The sequence below is a fragment of the Falco naumanni genome, chromosome 14, assembly GCF_017639655.2.
Source record: "Falco naumanni isolate bFalNau1 chromosome 14, bFalNau1.pat, whole genome shotgun sequence".
NCBI classification, from domain to species: domain Eukaryota; kingdom Metazoa; phylum Chordata; class Aves; order Falconiformes; family Falconidae; genus Falco; species Falco naumanni.
The window spans coordinates 2821748-2833769 of NC_054067.1; the positions used below are offsets into that span (position 1 = coordinate 2821748).

Sequence of the window (12022 nt, forward strand, 5' to 3'; positions counted from 1 at the left end):
TTAATTAACTGGAACGGAAGGCTGTCAAGCACCCAACTTGGGGTGGGGTGGAGAAATCTCCATGAGCCTGTGACCAGCCCAACATTTTGCCCCCTTTTATTTTTCCCAGCCTCTTTGTTTTCTCTTGAAAAAAGGGTGTTTTTCTCTCTCCTTCCATTTAACTGCTATTTATTTGCTGGTAAGTGGAAGGAATTCAGCTGGGATCAGCCTGGCTCCTGCCAGCAACTGGAGTTGAAAAGTTTCTGGGGGGGAGATGTAAGAGCAGAGCAGGGGGGTTGTTTTCCACCCACCGCCAGTCCTCGCTCTGTGGGTCCCTGTGTCACAGCCAGCCAGGTTGGGTGGGTTTAATTCTTCTCTTTTTACTGGGATGTTGACAAGTGCCTGTGGGATTTGCGGAGGGAGGAGCATGGACCCGGGCCGGAGGGTTTCTTCTTGCCATTAATGGGAAACAGAAGATGGCTCAGGAGAAATTTGGCAAAGAGGGAAGCTTTTCTGTCTCTTACAGCTTGGAAAAAAGCATCCTTTCTCACCCCAGCCTCCCCGCAGAAGGCGGAGGGTTCCCAAACACAGCCCAGGCGGGGTTTGCTGGCGGGGGGGAGAGGAGACAGACGGTGCCCGGTGATTTCACAAGGGATGGAGCAGTCCTGGGCCACCAGCCGCGTTTGGGGAGCGGTACCCAACCTGCCTTCTGTCAAGGGCTGAGGGCTGTCCCACCTTCTCTCTGAGGCATCAAGGGGTTGGGATGCCTCAGGTGCTTTCACCTGGGAGTTGGGAGTTTCTGGGGACCTGCAGCCATGTCTTGGGTATAATGTCACCAGGTAGATGGAGATGCGATGCCAGCAGGGTTTGCGCTGGGTGTAGGCACCCGTAGGGATGCACGCGGATGCCGTGCCTGGCCGGGAGATGAACCACTGACCTTGGCATAAAGGGCCCTGTTGGCATTGTCCCCTCAGCCCAGCCTGCGTGCTGCGGCGCTGCTTTGCTGTCTGCTGTGCCACGCGCTGGCCAGGAGCCATGAGCTCTGCATCCCGGCAGGGTACCACAGAGCCAGCCGAGCTGCCTTGAGCCGGGGAAATGCCGTAACAGCCACGTGCATGGGATGGCTGGCAGGGTGCTGGAACCCAGGTAAGCGTGGGGCAGGGGGTGAGGTGCCCCCAGAGTTGCCCTCCTGCCCTTTTGGGGTTTCAGGGGTCCCCCCAAAAGTGGCAGCACTTATCTGGGTCCCAGGCTGGGAAGTGGTGGCTGGTGCTGGCTGGCCCTGTGCCCCAGTGCAGCCCGCCCAGCCCTGGCACCAGTAGCAGGCTTGGAAGGGCTGGCAGGCTGCCCCTCACTTTGGTCATGCCCTTGCAGGTGCCCACCCACTTGCATCCTCCCTGCCCTGTTTGCAAACATGTTTTTGCCTTGGGTGGTCGAACATGTCTTGTGGAGCGGTCTCTTGGGGCTGGTGGTGTCCAAAGGAAGATAAAGCAGTGGGGTGAATTCCTGAACCTCCACAACCCCTGTCTCCCAGATGCACTGTCCTCCCAGTTGTCTATGGGCTGCAGGAACTGGTTACCAGTATGAGTCTACCAGTTACCGGAAGTGGTTGTGGTGGGGATTTGGAGGAGATGACACATTTTTGGGCTGAGGGCAGGGGAAGGGTGGCCTCACTGCCCTGTTGAGGAGAGGAGGATGGCCATGGCAAGGTGTGAGTGCTGAGCTGTTCCCAAGCTTGTACAAGTGACTGGAGGAGGTTAATTATAGCCAAAGCCCAGTGAAGTTTGGTCAGGTCATGTTTTTTTTCAAAGGCTTAAAATTTCAGACGTGCAGCAGCCAGTGGCTGGGATCATGGCTGACCCACACGGTCCCACTGGAGTTAATCATTGCTGTTGGCTCCAGGACCCACCTGGCTTTGGCAATGGGAACTGTTTCCTCAAGAACGCAGGGTGAGGAGCCAGCACATGGAACCCCCAACCTTCCAGGGCGCACTGGGCTGGGGAGAGCCAGGCCCCCTGACCCTCACCATAACCCTGAGCCTCACCCAAATCCTAACACTGACCTAGACCCAACCCCTAATCCTGATCCTGACCTTGACCCTGACCCTGACCCTCACCCAGACCTTGACCTTTTGCTCTCCCTTTCACTTTGTAAGGTAGATACTGTGTTTGTTGCCCTCTTGGAAGCAATGTGGTCACCCAGAGAGGGGCAACCTGGAGCAGCCGCTCGGGAGCCCTCGCTCTCACCACTCACTCCGATGAGGGGCACTGTGCTGCTGTTGGGGCTGGACTGGGGAAAAACCTGGTCAGCTTTGGTCACCCAGTCCCAGCTGGGACATCCCTGGGAGATGCTGGTCCAGCCCTGAGCTGCTATGCTAGGAGATGTGGCCATTGCACGCCAGGAGTGTGTAAATCCCAAATTGCTCCAAAATAAGCCCAGGAAAATAAGGCCAGACACTTGGGGTCTGGCCCCCATCTGCTTGCCTCGCCGAGGGCAGGGTCTCCAAAATGGGACTGGAGACTGCTGGTGGTTTCCCCAGTGTGTTTCCCCCACCCTCCCGCTGCCAAGCTGCCAGATAATCATGGGCACTCCTGTCCTTCGGGTGTCACGCTGCATTGCAGAGGTGACATCCAAGGGGCATCACAGGTAGGGAGAAAAAATATATTAAAGGAAACATGGAAAAAATCAGGAGGAAGGCCTGGGTTTGGCATCGCACGTTTGAGTGAGTGCTGGGAGCTGTGGGGCAGCTGGACCCCAGGCTGGTGCCTGCAGTGCTGCGCTCGCTGCTGGTCTTCCTGATGCTGGAAGGTGGCTTTTTTATATATATATATGTATAAAAATACTTTCTTCTCCCTGTGGGTGTGTTTTGAAAAGGGGCTTGGGAACAATGAGGATTAACAAGCAGATAGAGAATTAAATGCAGGGTTTGAGTCTTCAAATGTGTGCACATTTCTGAGCGCGTGTTTGTGCCAAGATAAACTCCGTCAGGAATAAACATCATTTTACATGAAAGGCTAATTACAGATTGGCGCTCCGCAGGTGGGAGGAGGGAATTTTCACCAATTAAAATGGAACTTTTCTGTTTTTCATAGAATTGGTGGATTAAAACACAGCCAGGGGCTGGTGAGGTTGACAGTGTGATGGAAGGGGGGGATGCTTGGCGCCGGGATGTGCTTTTTTTCCCCCCAGTACTAAAGAGACTCCGCCAGTTCATTTGGGCAGGAGCTGCTTGAGGGCACTGGTTTTAGCCAATAACAGTTGAACCCCAAGAGCTTCCCTGAGGGCGTGCAGCCCTGGGCTTCTCACCCAGGGAGCTGGGACATGGGCAGGCTTGGTCTGATCCAGCATCACTTGGAGTCAGCCAGCCTCAGGAGGGATTGGGGTGACAAGGTCCCCAGCCTCCTGAAGGATGTAGATCATGGAAAGACACTTGGATGGGACGTGGTGGATGGGCGCCCATGTTGGGATGAAGTTGTTGCAATTGTAGCTCCTATTTGTTGAGTAACTTTAGTGTGCGGTAGGTGAATCATCTCGCAAAAATTGTATGTCAGAAGGCGACGCAGAGAAGAAAAACCTTCCCAGCCTGCTGAGGGGAGCTCTGGGAAGAAAACTCCAGGCTGGGCACATGGTGGGTTTCAGCTGCAGAGCACATGCTGCCTTGTTGCTTTTGGATGGGTTTCACAAGAATTTGCATTTCTGGACCTGCTCTGGAGCCTCAGAGGCCGAGCGGGAACTGGGCTGTGGATGGGGAGGACGTGCTGCGGCTCAGACACGAGCTTGAACGCCATTTTGCTCTAACCAGGGTCGGATTTTATGGTTTTGGAATGAAACGATGCAAAATGCGTCTGAGGCTGAGTTTCTCTGAGATGTTCCGCGCATGAACCTCAGGCAAACACTCTTGTGCCTGCTGCTTGCCAAGTAAAACCACAGATTTGTCTCCATCTCTACTTAATGTGGCCGCAGGGCAGCTAATATTGGGACTTTTCTCTCACATAAGCTGGTATCTGTCACTTAGTGGTTACAGGAGGTGGCCTGGGCATCATCTCTTAAAAGTCCCCTGCGTCCTTGAGAGCGAGGGAAGGCAGAGAAGTCCGATCAGGAGAGATGTGGTGTTTTTTTAAAAAGCGAAATACATTCCCAGCCTGCTGTGCTCCTGAACCAGTTAAAAACTGATTTTTTAAAAGTCCTTTAAGGCACAGACTGGATGGATGCTTGCTGGGTCTGGTCACTGAGAAGCTGTTGCGTTATCCATGGTCATGGGACCATGCTGTGACGACAGTAGCTGCCACTTCTCCTACGACATTCACATTTTTCCTTAGTCCATCCTAATACTGCCAAGAACGGGGCACTGAAAGGGTCTTAAGTCAGACCTGGCCTTGAATAATTCCATTTATTCCAATTTTCAGGCTGTTGTGGAATTGTTTTCAAAAAAAGGGAGGGGGGAGACGTCAGTCAAACCTGATAAAGGAGGACTTTGTTCTGAAGCTTTAGGGTATGGTACCAAGCAGGACTTGCTATACAATTAATGAGTTTATCTGGCTTTTAGCTGCACGTGATGCACGGTGGCTGCCACCGCACCGCCCCACCACCACCTCTCATCCAGAGGAGCCTGGCTTCTCCCCAGCTTCGCTTTGCTGCTCCTCAGCTTCGCTTTGCTGCTCTTTAGCTTTATTTCCTTTCCTGCCGTGCATCGTGGTGGCCTCCTCAGATGTGACTTTGTGTCTGCTTTTATTGAAGCCTTGACCAACCCTCCTCGGCATGGGCTCGGTCTGCAGGGGGTGTTGAGCACATGGGGCCAAGCCGTTGGGGGTGTTTCAGGCTTTACTTTGAGCGAGCAAGAGGATGACGCAAATAGCTTTGTAAGAGCTGAAGATAAAACAGCTGCTTCATTTTCGCTGCAGATGTGCCGTGGGCGGCACACATTAGCTCCGCGGGGCGGGGGCTGCAGCCGTCCGCTTCCCCACAGTGTCTGCGTGGGCAGGGCCACCAGGTTCCTTGGGCTCCCAGGCCACCCGAAAAGGGAGTCGGGGGGTGCTGGGAAGGGCTTGGAAGACGTGTGACAAGGTTTGCCATGCTAGTGGGGCTTCCCTGACACCCAAAAACACGAGTCCAGAAATCACTTATTTCTTGGAGGAGTGGTGCAGCTGGGGAGCGGGAGGTGGATCACCTTTGGCTGCCCCATCTTTCTGAGCGGTGCTGAGTGCCTGGGGCAGGTGACCCTCTGCAGCATGTCCCCGTCCCCTCCAGCGGCCACCCGGTCCCAGCCGCGCGGTGCGAGCAGGAGAAGCCGCGGGAAGCGAGGGAAGACACTTCCTCCAGCGGCGGATCTGAGGTCACCTCCTGGCCCTTGATCCCTCCAGTCCAGGGTATTTGGGTCAGCGGGGAAGCACAGCTGAGAGCGACGTCCCTTCCTTCTTTCTCCCTGGAGATTAATTTTTAAAGGAACAAATAGGCTTGGCCACAAGTGCGACGCAGTACGGGTTTTTTAATGATGTTTTTTGGAACAATGAGCTAAATACCACGGGGGTTTGGATCTGCGTCTCGGAGCAGTGATGTTTTCCCGTGTTGTTGTTTCTCACCTTCCTGCGCCCACCTTGCTCTGCTCTCAGAAATCTTTTTCTGCTCAGGAAGATATCGTCAAGGAAGGAGCTTTTCATCCTTTTGGGATGGCCTTGCTCAAAAGAAAGCTGACCTGGTGTCTGGTGCATGGGACCCACCTGGACCAACCCCGGGGTCCCTGCCCACCTCTTGCTGCCATGAACACGTGGCCATGGTGCTCACAGCCCTCCCTGGCCCCTCGGCATCGCCAGCCCTGTTGAGGTCCTGACCCACATGTGCCAGTCTTCCTCTGCCACAGGGTCCCCAGCAGCACTGTCACTCACTGGTAGGAGGAGGACCTGGTGGCCAAGGCACACGCAGTCCCAGAGCTGCTCCACTGTGGGCACAGCTTGATGATGCTTGGCTGGTGAGCAAATGGGTCACCTCCTCGGTTTTTACTCTGTCTTGAGCCCAGAATGAGTGGTGCTGGGGAGGAAGGCTTGGCTTGGCCATGTTACCCACATCTCCTGCACCACTGTTACCCTTGGAGGTCTTCAGCCATGGCATTCCCCTGTCCGTGTTGAGGCCAGATTGCTTTGGCTCTGCCACAAGCCAACAGTTTGGTGATCTTGGTTAAGTCAAGGTGGGAAGGAGCTATCTGCAGAGCTTTACCCTGGGTGATCATGCTGTGGGAGGGCTGCTGGTGGGATGCCCTCCTCGGTCAACCTCTGTGCTCCAGCCAAGGGGCACCAGCCCCATGCTGGGCTCTTCCCATACCCCAGAGCATCTCCAGGACCACCAGGAAGGTCCCATCAGCTCTGGAGGAAGCCAGGGCTGCAGGTGGCCTGGGCTCAGGGGGCAGCTGGGGCTGCTGCTGTCCCCCAGCCCCCTATGGTGCTGCCGGAGAAAGCAGAGAGGAGTAGGGGGTGTGCACCTGGGGGGTCATGGCACTCCAGCTGCTGCTTTATTGCCCTCAGGAGGGGCTGTGGGTGGGAGCAGGGTGGCATGGATGTGGCTGGCTTTGGTGTAACTCGTAGTGCCGAGCAGGGTCAGCGGAGAGGCGGCTATCGGGGAGGGACAGCACGTGTTGAGCCACCTCTAATATAGCCAGCCCCCAGCTCAGAAGTCATCTTCACTCCCCCTTGCAAAAGGAGAGTACTTTAAATGCCCTTTTTTTTTTTTTTTTTTTTTTAACTGTAAAAGTGATTTCTGAAGCGTGTGGTGTTTCTGCATAGGCACCCCTTGCGGGGGGGATGTCTCTTGGCTGTCACCAGCCTGGCCGCCCCATGGCACCCAGTCAGGCAGCTCCAAACCCGCCCCCTTCAGTGGGCGCTCCCGGGGGGTGGTTGGACTCACGGCACCTCGAGACTCGATCAAGTCTTAACCCGACTCCTGTCCAAGTTCTGCGCAGCTCTTGAGCTCCTTCCAACCCCATCCTCAGCTGGATTCGCTCCATCGTTTCTTTTAGGATCTGCTTGATCGCACTCACCGCTGATAAGGCTTCGTGCCTCTTGTGGGGGCTTGTCTTTGTGTGCTTCAGTATCTCGCCCAGGTTATCAGCCACATGGGGTTGCAAGGTGTGGCCGGGCTAGGAATTAACCATCTCATCCAAACCCCATGGAAATCAGAAGCAAAGATTCCCCTTTTTTTTCTTTCTTTCTTTCTTTTTTTTTTTTTTTTTTTTCCTGTGGGCTTTAAATCAAGTCACAACTTCTCCAGCATCGGAGGAGCTGCCGAAGGGAAGCCCTGACTCAAGCTGGTTCAGCCCTGACTGGTTTCCACGGGGGGAATGGCTGCCTCTGCCCTTCATATCAAGGAAAGTCCAGGAGAAGCTTCAATACTGCATTACACAGATTGCCAAAAACAAACCCTTCATCCCCTGGGGCGGTTCCAGGCACTCTGGCTCCGTGTCCAGAGTGGTGGGTTTGGGGCTACACTTCACCTGAGCCCCATTTTTTCCCCAACTCGTGGTTTTCTGCCGCGGCTGCCCCCCAGCCTTGCCCTGACTCAGGTGGACGGCGATAGCTGCCGTCACGCTGGGACAACACGGCGGGGACAAAGCGAGTCACCAGCTGGCGGGGGGCTGTGTCCCTGTGGATCACAGCGGGGCCGGAGCCGGGGCTGGGGCGGCTTGCTCCTGCCCCCAGATTTTGCCGAGGTTTCCTTCCAGCGCTGGAGCTCGCCCAGCCCTCCCGGCTTCCCAGGGCTTCGCTGGGAAGCGCTGGGAAGACAAAACCCCGCTCTGGAAGTGAGGCTATTGTTCTTACTAATTTTAACTTGATGTTCTTCCCCAAGCCTATTTTTATTCATTGCTTGTGGTAAGCCCTTTCTCTAAGGTAGAGCAATTTGCCACGGGACTTTTTTTTTTTTTTTTTGTGTGTGTGTGTGTGTGTGTGTGTGTTTACCGATCTTAATTGAGTGATATCTCCTTTTTACAAACCCAAAGCTGGAGGAGCTTTTAAGCGCCCATTGCTGAGCCTTTCGCCCTGGGTTTGCTTTGATCTCTGCAGGTGAGTGTGCATTTGTGGGGCCAGAGATTGATACTGCTTATTTGCATGTAAATCTCCGGGTTATTAAGATCCGAATCTGGCCCTTTAAATTTAATACTTTGCTTTATGCTTTTATTTCCGCGTTTCTTAAAGTAATTTCCAAAAATAACAAACTTCAAACATGACGGGACCATCTAACGTTTTACTGCCTTGGCTGGAGTAGAAGGAACATTTCTGGAAGTATATTATCCAATTTAACGAGCCTTTCCCATCTTGGCTTTGCTCCCACCCTTCACCCCCTCTTGGAGTTGTTTTGGACGGCTCTTTGGAGCTGTGCCACCTAATCCCATTAGAAGGACTTTCATTACACTGTGCCTTGTGTTTATAACCAAGAAAATCAGCCGGAGAGGGGGGTCCTCTCCCTCTCCCTTGTGCATTTCGCCTGGTGTTGAGACAAGAGCCTGGCGAGTCCCACGACGTTCCCGCGCAGCCCTTGCTTTTCTTTTTCTTGCTCCACTCTGCATTTATTAAGGAAGACTTTGGAGTAAATTGGGTCCTTGCAAACTTATAATTAATTTGGAAGGGTCAGTTCTTCCCAAGCTAGTGAGGGCTTCTTTGTGTGGTCCATTTTGAAAGCCAGAGGTTGGAGAGGCTGTTATATAGCCAGGATTTGCTTTTAATAGGGACCTGGCTATTTTCTGAAGATCTCATGGCTCTTGAAGTTTAGGTTGTTTTTGTGCGGGGCTGTGCTAAAAGGGTTTGCAGAGCACTTGGTTTGGGTGCAAAAAAAATCCCAACAACCCTAAGAAAGGAATAAAAAAACCAAGCACATGTCCTGGGGTCTGTGTGGGGCAGATCATGCTTGCTAGCCTAGAGCCAGTGCCTGGAGCTGGAAGATGCTCCACGAGATCCCTCGGCTTGGGTGCTGGGTAGGGCTGGAGGCCCCTTGTCTGTCCATCCATCCTGCCCTGCCTCGTGCCCCTCCGAGGGACCTCTTGCTTCTCCTCAGAGCTGTTAGACTGAGATTTTTTTTCCTTACCACATTGCTTTTCTTGAAAGCCTGCCTTTCCTCCCAAAACCAGGCACAGAAACCATTAAAGAGAGAAGGTAGAGGGCAGGGAGAAGATGACAGGGTGAAATAATCTGTGAATAATAAAATTTTCTGAAAAAAGACTGACGGACAGACAGACCGTGGTTTTCTCCAGAGGTGGGTTGGGAGGAAACATGAGATCACGGTCCTTCTTGTGCATCTCCTGGCAGGGCCTGGGGGATAATCTAACCTGGCCCAACCCGCGTGTCTCCCATCAGCTCAGCTGCAAGGGGAAATCCCGCTGAATGTGGGACAAGTGGGAGGTGAGGCAGCCCTGGCTCTGGGCGGGGGGCAGCAGTGACGGGTGAGTGGGGTACCTGGAAACGCAGAGCTCTAAGTGACATTAGGAAACTCTTCATAGCCAAAGCCAGGGAGCAGAGGGCTCTGGGGAGCTCGGGAGGCTTTTGGCTGTGGAGATGTCCCCTGTGGATGGGGCATCAGTGGAGGCATCATTACATGCAGAGCAAGGGCCGTTGGAAAAAAGCGTTGAAAGCTGGGCGGCTTCCCTAGCACACGTGTGAAGCCAGCGGAGGGGAATGAAGGGAAAACCTGGCTGTGCCGCTGTCACACGGGCCAACAGCGAGACGCTGCAGGTCGCACTCCATCCGTGACGCCGGCAGGCAGCATGGGTGGTAACTGTGTTACTTATGAGCTGTGCTGTTAATTAAGGGTGTGATGGGGCTGCCTCTCTGCCGAGACTGCCTTCAAAGCTGGGGCTGGTCCCTGACTGTTCCCTTCCTGGCCCCTGTTTGATGTCCCACCCTGACCGTCGCCTTTCTTCTCTCTCTCCCTAGCATGGGTCGGCTCCTTGGCCATGGGCATGATTTTTTTCTGCTCTCCCATCGTCAGCATCTTCACCGACCGGATCGGCTGCAGGACCACGGCAGCCTCGGGAGCTGCCATCGCCTTCATTGGACTTCTCTCCAGCTCCTTCACCAAGTAAGGCTGCAGAGAGGCCATCCAGCCCTTCAGCGAGCTCCTCTTCCTCACTTTCCCTGCAACCCCCCTCCCTACACATTGCTGCTGCCTTTTGGGGCACAGCAGGTGGTTTCCATCCCGAGGAGAGATCTCCTGGCATCCCTACAGCCCACGTGCAGCCCGTGTGTGCTCAGCCTGTTTCACTCCAAGTTGAACCAAGTTGTTCTTTTGTCCTTACATAACAAGAGAGTGAATTTTACCTGAGTGAGGGACTTTATTTTATGAGATTTCAGCCCTCAGGTCCTTCATTTGATCTTTAAAACAGGCAGCAAGAAGTTGGCACGCTCCTTGCAGGCAGCTCCAAAGAGATGCTTGTGGACAAAACAGATCTTTGCAACTAATTTCATATTTGGTACTGAAAGTAAATTAATGTTAAAATAATATTTGGTGGGTTACACCTAGCAAGAGGGAGTTTCCATGCAGGGCAGCTGGGGAGAGGGATGCGGATGGGGTTTGGAGCAGTTTGTGCTCTTCCCGTGCCGGCTCGGGTGTTTGCAGCATGCGGGGCAATTGCTACTCCTCGTTTTCCACAGCTGATCCTGTGCCAATGAATTTCTGCTGGGAGAAGCTTGCCGATGTGTATTTGGATGACAGGTGTACCCGATTCGATATGAGAGTCTTTCCAACCCAAAAAATCTTTGTGGGAACAGAAAGAGGTCACCTCTGTGGTCCTTTATGCGGCACTTGTTAGGTGGAGTGTCGAAGGCAATATGGAGACACACTCCAAAGCATCATTTACCCCAGTTTTTCTGAATAAAAACATAGCTTTGGGTTGGATTTCAGTTCAAATCAATATTGTTTTAATTAAAATGCTTCAAGAAGTGGGATTTTTAAAGCCAAGTACACAGTTTCCCGGAGGGCAACTTGCTTGCGCTGTGCTTCTCCCGGCCCACCCTGCCTGCGCAGGGCAATGGGATGCCAGCTGCCTTTGACCTCCATCAGCGAGAGCCTCATGCTTGCCCCAGCCTTGATTCCCTGTGGATATGTGCTGTGTGATGGGTCCCCGAGTCCCCAGCTGCAGGACCCCCCCTGTTACGCAGGGAGGGGGTCACAGCTTCTGAACCACCTGGCAAAGCCCCAGGGACTAGGGCAGATTGCAGTTAGGGCACTTGGGATGCTAAAGCCGTCTTGGTCTGCGGCACAGGCAGTGGTGTGGAAGGAACCACCCTCTGCTCCTTCCTCCACAGATGCCACCCCTTTGTATTTCAAAAGATAATAGTTATCGGAGAAAGTACAGTTGGTCCTGAGGGAAAGTATGCCCAGGCTCCTGGCAGTGAGCTCGCAGGCGCTTCCCATGTAATCTTGCTTTCCTTCTAATCAGCAAGGCTTGGACTTCCCCCCACCCCCCCTTTTCTAAAGTGTTTGTGCAAAAGAAAAGAACTCTGGGGACCACATCGCTGCCAGTGGCTTGTTATGTTGGGCTCAAAAAAAAAATTTAAAAAAAAAAAATCAAACAGCACAGGCAGAGAAGAATATTTTATCCAGGAGAGCTTCAGAGCTGAAATCCCCGTTCGCTGCCTTCTCGCTCTGGGTTCACATTCCTTTGGCTGCCTTTAAGGGAGCACAGAGCCCCTCCGCAGCTGGACCGCAGCGAGGGACGCTGCCTGCGGCACAGCCGAGCTGGAGCCGGAGGAAGAGCAGCAGCGGGGCTGCGGGATTTTGGCACTGCTCCATCTGGATGGAGAAGACCAATCCCGAAATTTGGAGCTAGCGGCTCCTGCTCGCCCAGAACAATGGAGAAGCCTTGTTTTTTTGTCCCCTTTGCCAACTCCCCCAGCTGCAGCTGGAGGTGACCCCCCCCAGTGCCGGCTGGGCTACACGCACCCGATTCTCCAAAAGTGGTTTGCTTTGTCCAAGCGGAGCCGCAGTGGTCCCAGCACTGTGCCGAGATGATCCAACCCCTCCAGCTGCTCAGCCTGCCCAGCAGGACCCCAGCGCCCAGCTCACGCTC

The 12022-nt window shown here is 53.9% G+C and overlaps 1 protein-coding gene across 1 annotated transcript in view; it reads left to right on the plus strand.

Annotated features, from left to right (window-relative positions):
- The window catches only part of SLC16A2 (solute carrier family 16 member 2), a 36060-nt gene that overhangs the window by 16936 nt on the left and 7102 nt on the right, over positions 1-12022 (plus strand). Inside the window, exon 2 of the mRNA XM_040614409.1 lies at positions 9888-10032. Within this exon, the coding sequence (XP_040470343.1) occupies positions 9888-10032 (145 nt within the window). The remainder of the gene's footprint in view (positions 1-9887; positions 10033-12022) is intronic.